Source organism: Biomphalaria glabrata, chromosome 6 (genome assembly GCF_947242115.1).
Source record: "Biomphalaria glabrata chromosome 6, xgBioGlab47.1, whole genome shotgun sequence".
NCBI lineage: Eukaryota > Metazoa > Mollusca > Gastropoda > Planorbidae > Biomphalaria > Biomphalaria glabrata.
The window spans coordinates 50,292,448-50,305,137 of NC_074716.1; the positions used below are offsets into that span (position 1 = coordinate 50,292,448).

The 12,690-nt window shown below is 34.6% G+C and overlaps 1 protein-coding gene across 6 annotated transcripts in view; it reads left to right on the forward strand.

The window, feature by feature from the left end:
- Positions 1-1,153: 1,153 nt before the first annotated feature.
- The window catches only part of LOC106078363 (uncharacterized), a 32,817-nt gene continuing 21,280 nt past the window's right edge, over positions 1,154-12,690 (forward strand). The window contains exons 1-3 of one of the 6 annotated variants that reach the window (XM_056033121.1): positions 3,827-3,844; positions 5,177-5,312; positions 9,474-9,545. In XM_056033121.1, coding sequence (XP_055889096.1) covers positions 9,482-9,545 — 64 coding nt within the window. In that variant the 5' untranslated portion in view covers positions 3,827-3,844; positions 5,177-5,312; positions 9,474-9,481. Of the gene's footprint in view, positions 1,393-3,767; positions 3,845-4,112; positions 4,278-4,779; positions 5,313-7,454; positions 7,547-9,473; positions 9,546-12,690 lie in introns of those variants that run through there. The other 5 variants (XM_056033118.1, XM_056033116.1, XM_056033122.1 and 2 more) reach the window with 5 other exon arrangements.

Here is a 12,690-nt window from a genome sequence, read left to right on the forward strand (position 1 = left end):
AGCCTTTTCCTTGTGGTAAGGCGTGCTCCTTCTTAGAACATGGATCGGCATTTCTGAATTAGCTATGAAAACTACTCAATGAGTTAAGTCTCTTAGTATACACAAACTAGACTGACGTATGAATACGCGTAAGACAGGGACCAATGGTTATTGAAGACCTAAACACTGACTTGCGACGTTGCAGCCTGTGGGCAGTTTAGACCAATAGCTCGTTGCCACGTCACAGATCTAGGAGAACAAAGAAAGTATTTTCAAATATCTTTCATCATGTTTAATTATTCCTTTTGTTTTTCATATTATATGCAGTTCTTTTTAAGTATTGCGCAGCCACGGGAAATACTGCATTCCTCACTAATCTTCTGACTCGAAGACAAGCCTTATTAATATTATAAAGTAAAGTTCCCCTTTCAGACCCTGTGATCTATAGGTAAGATGATGTAAAGGTCGTCTGTTACTGTGGCCAACGGTTAACGAGGGCGTCATGTGGCCATCACAATGACCAACCGCCTTTATTTTTCCCTAACTAATGTCAGGCTAGAGCAGGGTAGACTCAGAGGCGCCCAAAGATCCAAAAATTTAAAAAAAATCCCAGGATTCGTACCCGGGACCTCCGGTTCAGAAGCCAAGCGCTTTACCGCTAAGTCACCGCTCCTCCATAGCTTATTATAATCGAACTTAGACACGTGAAATTTTATCTTATCTTCTTATCTTATATAATACAGACGTTAAAAAAAAAAGAAGATGACTACGTCCTACGCGTCATGCATTCAGTCATGCATATTAACCAATGACTTAAATTCTGCCAAGTCACTGGTTTTCCTGGCTAGCTCAGGCAACTCATTCCATGCTCTAATAGCACTAGGGAAGAAGGAGTATTTGTACAAATTTGTCCTAGCATATGGTACGAGGAATGTGCCTTATTTATCTTTGTGTCTTTCAGAGTATTAGATCGTATAACATTGCCTATTGACGCCAAGAATAACAATTAAAGAACGCTGTTCAACTAAACCCTCCTAGTTAGATTCAAGTAGCGACAGTAAATCAAACAACATGTGCGGCTGATATCATGTTGACCACCATTTCGGGTGTGAGTCAATGATGAGACGCATAGCCAACTCACGCGATCTTTAATCAAACGCCCGAACTACTTTTTTACTTTGGTGGTTTTGTAAATAATAATTATGTTACCAGCAAAATTACGAAATACAGCATTTTATAGAATGACTGGTACTGCTTCGGTATGAAAAGTTGATTAAATTAAGGAGTTCATTAATAAAATATGTTTTCGGGAAAAAAAAAGCTATTTCTATTAGCCAGTAATCTGATCAATATTGTGTTCTTCTAAGTGTGGAGTTCATATTAAAGTGTGCGTGCTGTGTACAACTATGCCAGGTAATTTGTTACTACAGTAAATGTTCCATATTGTGCTGTATGAGAGATGGACGAATAGAAAGGCGTTGGTTACTATGACTACTTAGAAGGATCCACGTGACTAGATCCTGATCTATAAACTGTAAATATTAAAACGTCTCGATTTAGTGATTGTGGAAAAAAATGAGCTAGGCGGCTAGGTTCTTTAATTATTTGTAAGTGTATGGGCCAACAAACAGCGATGTCCTTTGCGAACGCCGGTATGGACAGTATAGAGGGACTTCTTATGGTCCAACAGTTACGCTGGGCAGGGCACGTATGCCGAAGGCAGTCTTTTTTTTTTTTTTTTGGTAAGCTTAAAGGTGGTCAACGTAACAGAGGTGCCCACGGAAACGCTTTAAAGACCAGCTTACGCGCCTGCTTGCCTTTGCTGACATAGAAGAGATTTGAGAGCACATGGTTGCACGCGGCCTCAGAACGAGACAGCTGGAGGTCACTCACAAAGGCCGTGGGATACACATTTGAGACCAAATGAAAATCCACTGCCGAGGACAGACGCAGAAGGTGAAAAAATAAATCGACCACCGGCGGACAATGGTTATACTTGCCCTGGATGCAGCAAAATATGTAGGTCGCAGCTAGGGCTGCGTAGTCACGGTGAATATTGCATTCCTCATTAATCTTCGGACTCGAAGACAAGCTTTATTATGTGTAGGGGCCTATACCTGTAAATGAAAAATATGACACAATGCATAGAGCAAATGGTCATTTGAAAAACAAAACAAAACAAAAAACGAGCTATCCAAAAACTTGAATCGACTTAAATGTTAATGTAATCATCTAATACTAAACATATAATCATAAACAAATGCTCTCATTTTTTAAATTAATAAATTGTGTCCTGATTTCATTCTTGCAGTTAGTTTGATCTAATCGACTTTAGGTCCCACCCACATAAAGAAAAGATACAAATAGATTCTCCATGGAGAGGCTCAAATTTTTTTTTCCAATTTTGCTTAATTTGTTTTATGTTTGTTTTACTTTTCAAATACTCAGGTTTGAAGATTATTCTATTCTATTCCAAAGTTCCCGCGGGACAGCAGGAGATAGTGTAGGGCAGGGTTCGAACCCGATACCATCGATCAACAGTCCAGTGCGCATTGGTGATCAGACAGAATTTATTCGCACTAAGTAGGCATATTAGGCCTACTAGTGGGAAAAAATGTCAGGCTTGTAGGCCTACTTTTCAAACGTAATCTTCGTTTTCGTGAATGGGAACTAATAAAGTTCATTAGTTCAATTAGTCGCTTCGTCTGAGAAATAGATTAAAATAGAGTTAAAAATTATATAAACAATATATATTTCATACCAGAATTTTGCCATCAAATTGTTTATCTCTTGATTAATGTAGACACTCAGGCAATGTTTACTTTGGCTTTATTCAGGGGAGAAGTATAAGGACTTCTTTTACAGGAAGTGACTAATGGCAAGTAACCATGGGCGTAGCAAAACAAAAAAAAAAGGAAGGGGTCGAAGCTTAGTTCTCACTCTTCAAATCTAAGTTTATGTACCACAGACGTCAGGCAAAAGGAGGCTATATGTCCTCCCTTTCGGGGATATGTCCTCTCCTGCAAGAATCAGCATAAACTTAAAAAAAAATGTCTGGCTTTTTTCACAAATGGAAATTAGGCTATAGATCAATAAAGTTTATTCCTTCATATCTTATCTGTACAAACTTACAGACAGCAATAATTAAGTGACTTTTTTTTTCACAACCTCCTTTTTGAACAACCTATAGGTTTTTATATATATATATTTTTCAAAGAACATAGCCACTAAATAAATAAAACATGTTCAAGTAATTATTTTGCATTCCAAGGTGATGTAGGCTACTTCAGGGAAAAGATGTGTCTGGGAAATTCACTACTAAATGTAATCAAATTCTACAGCCTTTGATTTGCTGAAAAGTTTCATCCAATACCGTGCAAGTTTAGTTTTTAAAGTTTAGTCTGCCGTAATTTCTCATGTCCTCCTTTGTAAGGCCTAGTTCTCCTTTGTGTCCCCCCTCTGAGCAAGCTGTGCCTGGTAACCTCAAATCAGTAAGAATTCAATGCTGATAGCTTTGGAAGAAGGTTTTCACGTATCAACGCAAAGTGAGCGAAATAAAGCAAAGACTCCATTGAGGCATTCTTCTCCAGCAGTCTTAAGAAAATGTAGGCATACCCTTGCAATGAAGAAAATGTAGGCTACCCTAATTGTAATACCACAGAATAAATGTGCCTATATTTAGTAAGTGACCTCATGTCCCCCTAAGCTTTGTCAAATCGGCATTGTCTTATTTCTATATATAGGACGTATTATAGATCTAGATCTATTAAGCGAGTAGGCCTATTCCTATGAGTGCGCATGTGTCTAGTATAAATGAAAGGCCTATCTATGGAATATTTCTCTCACATTCTTATACCAACGTCAGGTAATTCACCCCCCCCCTTTTTTTTTTTTTTACACATACTGGCTATCTAGATCTACTATAGTAGTTTTCTCTTAACCAACTGCTTTTAACAAGCCTTTACGTTGTATGTAGGCCTAATTCGTAACAATGAAAAAGCATGTGGCATACAAGTAACGAGAGGGCCTATAATTTGTTTTCTTTCACGCGATTTTTTTTTCATCTGGCGCTATATATAATGCTTTATTTTCTTAGCGTTAGCTTTCGAATCGAAAGAAGTTGAACTGGATTTCATCATCATCATCTGTCCCTTGACTTATTTATGTCGTAGGTTTGCTGCGATAGTTCGCGTAACAAGATCCCTCCGTTTTTTTCCCGTTCGACAGCTGTTCTTAGTAGGATATCAAGAGATATGCCGTTACATTCTAGCCAGCTTCTCTTTGGACGACTTTTGACAGTGAGTCATGTTTCAGAATAATGACCAAATTTAATCATCTCAGCTTTTATTTCGTCTGATCACAGTATTTAGTACTTTTTTTAGTACTTTATTATTATTATTATTTATTTTTGTGCATAATCCTTTGACAGCCAGAGTTTTGACTTGAAACAGTACAAACTGATTTTTCTTCTCTTCTTGGTATCTGATACCTAGCATTAATCATATCTTATATGATACAGACGTTACTTCAAAAAAAAAAATATATATATATGATTACGTCCTACGCTCATGCATTTAGTTATAATTAACCAATGACAAATGACAGTCTGAAACTGTAAACTGGATTTCGACATTTGATAAAGAAGTACACATTGTGAAAAAGAAATGTTTCAGTGAAACTCTATCAAATCTAGAGATCTAGAAGCTATGGTGTCATCTTGACTAGATAAATGGGTAACATTTTTGCTTCTTCCACAAGTATTTAGCGTGCACTATTTTTTTGTCCGGAACAATCTGGCAACACTTATAAACACTGACTGCTAGTCTACTTACTGTTTGGATTTATTGTTTTTTACATTTTAGTTTACCTACACAACAGATCAGGAAGTCAGGAAATAATGAATAGAACTACTCAACTTGATCTATTAAATTTAATTAAATCTATATATTAATAATATTATAAATAAACTAGACTAGTTAATAAATTTACTGTTACGTTTTCTGATTTTAAACTAGTCTATATTTTCAATTTCGATTTTGTGTGAAATTCATTTTTAACGACATTTAATAGATCTAGATCTAGATTTATCCATATTGATATTCTGAAATATTCATGATATTGGCTCGAATATTGAAATTATATTCAGTCTCGTAACTTCACTTGCATTAGTAACATCATTAGTTGCATGTCTTCGAAGTTCAATTCACCACATTCATTGACTTGGACTTGAGACATTCAACATTGATGATTGTCAATCACTGAATGACTGTTCTGATCAGAGTTGATAGATACGAAAATTCTGCCTTGTTGAAGGGCCTCAGCCTTTGTTGTTGGTGAGTTCATTAAAGTTGATTAGTATTAGTATTAGAATTATTAGATTTAGATCTAGAATGTCTAGATGTATGTGACGTCTAGATCTACATTTAGAATCTCGATCTTAAATTATAAATGATATCTCGATTTTATGGTGACTGTGTATTATTTATATTAAAGTGTGACTATCACTGTGTAAGTTATTAGTGTAACTGTGTCAGTCAAAGTCAAAGATTTAAAAATTCAAAATTGACAAAATGTAGATCGATCTAGATCTATATTATATAGTATATAGTTAATTATCTTAATATAGATGATGATTACATAATACATTTAGTCATTGTCGACATTGACATTAATACATTGAGTAATTATCACCATTAACATTAATCTAGGCTATTCTATACTTAAATTCTTAGATACAGTAAAAGTTACAATAAATGCTTAGATTATATAGTATAATCTAGAGTCTAGATCTAATATATTATAAACACAAAAATACCACTCACTGACTGATTTATGTATAAAAAAAATCATTTGCTGTACAGATTTGCATGAAATTTTGCACCCACTCTCACAGGTTCCTTTTACCTCTTATTAAAAGTTAAGTGTACGCTTGGCATTGTCTTGACAGATTCGAAGCCTGAGTGCCATAATATGTGAAAAACCATAAGCTTTCTATTTAAATTTTGTACTCATTTTATTTTTGGTAATTTCCAAAAGGCAGCATTCTTTTTGTTATATATAAAGCATTAAATAACAGCTTAAAAAATAGGATTTCCATATTTTTAAAGCATATATTTTCTTTCTTTTTTTTCCCTAAGTCAACTAATTTTTAATTTGTTTTACATCACATTGTATTTTAATTTCCCATTCTTTTAGTAGAAAACAAAACTTAGGCTAATAGCATCAAAAAGATAGATCTAGATCTAGAGTCTTATTTGTTTGTTTGTTTGTTCGATAGAGAGCAAGGACTGATTATGATTTTGCCCTTGTTGGTGTGTAGATAAGACTACTATGCTCTGTAGCACTGTGTTTTCATTACATTCAGTAGAGGTCAAATAAATGATTACAATTAATAAAATCAAACTGATTTTTCCTTTTTTTTTTTAAGTGAACACTGCCAAAATAAATATTGAGGCCTTCAGAAAATGCTCCCCCCCCCTTCCCCTAGTCCTAAAACTGATGTTGTGCGGTGTCCAATGTTGTACATTGCTTGCCTTATGATTTAAGGTTATACGAAAAAGATAAAAGATGGTAAAACTAACCTAAGGTGATATATCTATTATTCAAGAGCAGAAAAGTGTATGTGAAGTTTGGGATGCTTAAAAAGTTAGGGTTGCCATTATAGTAAAAAAAAAGGGCTGAAAATTATGAAAGGAAAGGGGGGGGGGTGTCAAAGAGGCAACGAAGAGTATATTAAATATTTTGATATTAAATTGAGAAGCTGAAGTCAGAGATTGTGCATAGAACTTTTGGGGGTGGCCGGTTTAAAAGTGATACTTTAATTTCTGGCTGAAAGTGTGTTGGGGGGGGGGGGGGGTCAAATGTTTATGTCAGAGAATATATTATGTGCAGGATAAAAAAAAAAGGAGAATCTAGAGAGAGAGAAGGAAAGAGAAAGAGAGCTGGACATTCCAATTCAGTGTAACAGATACTAAAAATCATGGGCTAAAAAGTATGTAAGAGGGATCATTAAGGTGCGGCTCATTAATTCAAAGTCCAAAAAAAAAATATATCTCATGGATTTGTTAAACAATATATATATCCTAGGAATGAATCAGGTATCAGGGGTACTGACCTGTGGCATGGCAATGAGATGTCTGTCTCCACTGACCATTGGTTGTCACATCACAATTCAGTGTTCAGGCCTACTAGGATGATAGGTCTTGGAATAGCTGTACCATGTCGGTGCGTAGGTTATGGTACTCTAGCACCAATGTTTATTAGGTGCACAATTTTTGAACGCACTTTCTTTGTTGCCTTGCTTTTAAGCTTATGGAGTGGTTTTGTAATTATGCTGGTGTAACGTTTCTTTGAGATTCTTCTGTGTTCCCCTGTTTAGGGTGAATATCTAAGGCAGTACTGCATTTCGCAGTTGTTTCGCTGCCATAGCATATCAGACTAGACCTTTCAATTTGTCTTTTCTTAGTTAGTTATGGGATTAGGAAGTCTACACTAGAGGCAGGCTAGAGTCATCAGTGTGTTGTGTTGTGCTTGTGCGTACTAATGTGTTACGTTGTGGGACAGCAAGGTGCAGAATGATTAGTTAATTAATATAGCAATTATATTATAGCATTTGTTAACTTCAAGGATATTACTTCATCAGTTTGTCATCATAAAGTACATTCATCCCATTAGACACTTATATTATTAACATCTAGTCAATAGTTTATTGTAAGCACAAATTAGTCAGTTATTGGTAATTAATTATTATTCATCAGTTTGTCATCATAAAGTACATTCATCCCATTAGACACTTATATTATTAACATCTAGTCGATAGTTTATTGTAAGCACAAAGGTGCCCTTTGAATGTCAGGGGACTGGGCGAACGAGCTATGGCTTAAACACAACCCTGACATACCACTCCCACATTGTTGCCTAAGAAAGAGAAGTGAAAAATGAAACAAAATAATACAAATTGGCTTTTTTCTTCTATCCTTGCATCTGTAGACCAAAATGTATCCCGGAGTCCTTTGTCTTCTTCAAACTTTTTTCCCCCCTTTTTCTGTTTCATTTTGCCTCTGTCCAAAATCCTTATTGCCCTACTTTATGTGTGCTATTTTTACAAAGCTTATATTTAACCTCTGTCTGTCTGGTAAAAAGTTTGTAAACATTATTTCTCCCACATCCATTCTCTGATCAAGTTGAAACTTTTGCACAATTATTCATTGGCATAGACTAGAAATGAATCAATTTAAAAATTAAACAATTAGTCAGTTAATCACTGGTAATTGATTGTTTTTATTCCAACAAGGGAAATTAATCCTTCAGTATTTACAGATATAGCTAAACATGTAGAGTTTGGTCCTCTTAGATATTTGTAGGCTTTATTTCTCTTACACTCATTCTCGGATCAAGATGAAATTTAAAACACCTAAAAAAACATGAATCAATTAAAAATTATCCAATTAGTCAGTTATTGGTAATTAATCATTTATTATTAAATAAGGGAAATAAGTTCTACATTGTTGATGAGAAATATAGTTGTATGTGCAGAGTTCTTCCCCTTAGATAAGCTTTGTTGTTTTATTTTAAAGGATTATTTTTATTTTTCCTTTGTTCCTGTTTGAATGATTACCTTGTGTCACTTGATTTAACCAATACTTAAAATGGCATCAAGGGGAATGATCTTTGGTCTAATAATAAGCTAATTAAAGGGAGCCTACATTTTCTCCATTTTTTCTTTTGTTCTAATCTATATTCCTGTTAGTGTATATTTATTGTTATGTAGCGTTCACAGCTTGTAGTCTAAGCCCACCACTGTGAAGCATTCTGGTGTAAATACACTTCTTATCTTTCAAGCTACAAGATTGCACACACCAAGAAGCATAATTTATGACTCTAAGACTGTAATATTGGGTGGGGACTTGTATTTGTCTAGAACAGGTGTTCTCAACCTGTGGGTCGCGACCCCTTGGGGGTCGATTGGCGATTTGCCAGGGGTCGCCTAAGACCATCGAAAGTATGGATTGTTATTGTCTATTCTTCTATTGCTGTGTGTGTGGGTGGGGGGGTCAAGGCAGAGTGGGGGATTGTAAAAAGGGGTCGTCGAGCATAAAAGGTTGAGAACCGCTGGTCTAGAAGCTTTACATAAACAGGTGTACCAGTACACATGTTTGATTTGCTTGCTTGTCCTATAAGATCTTTTAATTAACCAGTGGAGGAGAGGAAAAGGAATTTTTCTAAAAAAAAAAATCTTCCAGAACATAAAAAAAAAAATTTGTATAATTAATTTGTGTGAAAATAAAAGTCATTATATTGTAATAATTACAAAAACAAAATTGTAAAAAAAATTTGGGGGAAAATTTTTTTTTAAATCTCACTAGAGACTTCTTTTTATTTTATAAAAAATTAATTATGTACAATCCTAGTATCACATTGTCTATAACTAGTTGATAAAAGCTGGGTTAAAACTAAAGTACTATCTATGTATAAGCATGTTATTTCTTTTACAGGTAAAACCATGACACAAAAGTCTGCCTTGTTTTTGTTTTCAATTCTTGTTTGCCTAGTTTGCTTAATATTTAGTAAGTATTCAAAGTAGATTAAGGCACATTTAGCTCATGCATGAAATCTAACTTAATCAGCCCATTCACAATAATTAATAAGTTCATTATAATAAAAACATGACCGGATCCACTGTTCTATGAATTTGAATAATTACTTTTTGATTTCTTTCATTTTTTGAAATTGTAATTCAGTTTTTGTAAACAAACATATATTCAAGAAATTAAAAAAACAAAACATATCATCTGTATTGGTTTTCTGGTTTAGAAATTCTAAATACATAGCTTATAAAAAGTGGAAATACATAGCTTATAAAAAGTGGAATAACAAAAAATCAACTTATGAAAAAATTTTCACTTCTGATGATTTTAGAGCAGCTTACTTTAGAAAATATAAACACATCATTGTTACTTGATATTCATTTTTTTTCCCCAATTGTTTTTTAATTACTTTATTGAAGATCAAGTAATTTGTTAAATTTTAAAATTTTTTCAATCAAGAATGAGCTCAGGAAAAACAAGAAGATTTTACTTTATTGAATCATGGCCTCCTCTAATTAAGTTTATTTAAAGTTTATTTAATTGTTTTAAAAAATATACACATAAATATACCTCTCAGTTTCATTCAGTCTTATGGCAATTATTGACAGTGATTTTTACATTGTTTCATTTATTTAGATTTTTTTAAAAATTAAAATTTCATTACACTTTTTAATCACTTCATTATATAACTTTAACAAACCCATTCATTGCCTTTCTACTGAGAGGTTATAATACACATATATTACCTCATGAAGTCTCAAAAGTATTATTAGTCCAAGTCTATGGCTATAATGGTTCAATGACAATTGATTCCTGACAAATGGTTCACCAGATAATTTATTCACCAGACAATTGACTCTGTGACAACTGGTACAATGACTGTTGGATTACTAAAAATGGTTAACACCACAACGGGCTCACTGACTTTGGTTTATGGACAAAGTGTTCACTTGATGGTGACATTTTGTTAATATTATTCTCCCATATTTAATTTGTTTACATGTTAAGTAGATACACAAATAATTCTTATATGTTTTCTGGTTTGTTTTTTCTTGCTTAGTATCTTGGTTATCTGGTTCTTATAGCTTATATTCTCATTGGTAGGTCTTTTAGATTGTTTGGATTTTCAAATCAAACTAATGGGCAATATCAGTTTATAGTTGTTAAGCCATACATTTTTATTTCTTGATCAGGTACCAAAAAGTCTTATGTGATTTGGTTGACTTTGGTCTATGCTTTATCTGGGGTATTCCATGGGGTTATTCCATATCTATGACCTACTTTAAGCTAAGTCACATTGTTATGGTCTTATAAATGACAATAATGCCAATGTCTTCGTATAATATTTTCACATTTAAATAACAATGAGATCAATGAGGCCATAAAATGTAAACAACACTACCATGTGACATGGAAGAAATACATAACCACCCCATTCACAAGTGATTTTTAATGCTCTTGAACATTGCTAACAAATCAGATCTATATGTGGTAAGGAAAGGTGTTGTTGTTTTGATGGATGACTCAACTAGTTAAACACATGTTTTGCTGAAGTAGACATGAAGATAAATATCATTGACTGGTCAGTGAATATTTTTAGGAGACTTATGATTCACTGTCTTATACAATTTTATTACAATCTGAGGTGCCTATCTGTCTAGCACTCTTAACCCTTAAAGCGCTGAGCTTTTTTACAATCAGTTTACAAAAACATGGATTTACAATGCTAGTGTCTAGAGGCTAAACTACCACACTCGTTTAAAGGGTTAAAGTTTCTAACCCAAGTACCGAGATGAATTGTTAAGAAGAAAGGATGTAAACAATAGGCCCAAAAGTGGATAGACATGATGGCATGATGAAATAGGTCTGTTGATGACACAAACATCTAGAATAGATTAAAGGACGATAACCACAAAGGCATAGGGGTGGATAGACATGGCTGCATATGCTTAGGGCTTGTAAAATGGTCTGTAGAACTGAGTGTCCTTAAGTTGTTCAGCTGGCTTGTATTGAAAGTTCCAAATGTAGAGCTGAGTGTCCCTTAAGTTGTTCAGCTGGCTTGTAATGAAAGTTCCAAATGTAGAACTGAGTGTCCCTTAAGTTGTTCAGCTGGCTTGTATTGAAACTTCCAAATGTAGAACTGAGTGTCCCTTAAGTTGTTCAGCTGGCTTGTAATGAAAGTTCCAAATGTAGAGCTGAGTGTCCCTTAAGTTGTTCAGCTGGCTTGTATTGAAACTTCCAAATTTTATTTTTTGTTTACTCACTCCCCATTTTAATGCTTTAAAAAAAAGTAAAGTTCCCCTTCAGACCTTGTGATCTATAGGGCAGATGATGTAAATGTCATCTGTTTCTGTGGCCTACGGTTTACAAGGATGTCATGTGGCCAGCACAACAACCAACCGCCCTTACTTTCCCCCAACTAATGTCAGGTACCTGTTTGAGCTGGGTGGACTCAGAGGTGGCCAAAGATACAGAAATTCAAAATCTAAGTTGTCACCTGGGTTCGAACCTGGGACCCCAGTTCGAAAGCTAAGCTTTACCACTCTGCCACCGCGCCTCATATTTCAATGTTTTACAAAGATAAATACTCAACATTGGATTGAGCTCAATCTTCTGCCAAGATAGCTAATAAAAATGTCCTGGAGAGAATTAAATAATAAGAAATAAATAGTTCTAAAAATGAAGTGTACAAGAAATCCCCAGAAGGTGCTTTGATTGTAAACAAATGAAACATGCAGGTAAGGTATAACAAAAATATTTCTATCTAGTGACCAGTAGCCAATGACTATCTAGTGACCAGTAGCCAATGACTATCTAGTGACCAGTACCCAATAACTATCTAGTGATCAGTAGCCAATGACTATCTAGTGACCAGTAGCCAATGACTATCCTGTGACCAGTAGCCAAGGACTATCCTGTGACCAGTAGCCAATGACTATCTAGTGACCAGTAGCCAAGGACTATCTAGTGACCAGTAGCCAATGACTATCTAGTGACCAGTACCCAATAGCTATCTAGTGACCAGTAGCCAATGAATCAATTTTTAATAAACTAAATATCATTAGGCCATTTGTTATTGGACCCATTCTAGTGAGTCAACTGTTGGTGAACCAAGTGTCCAGTG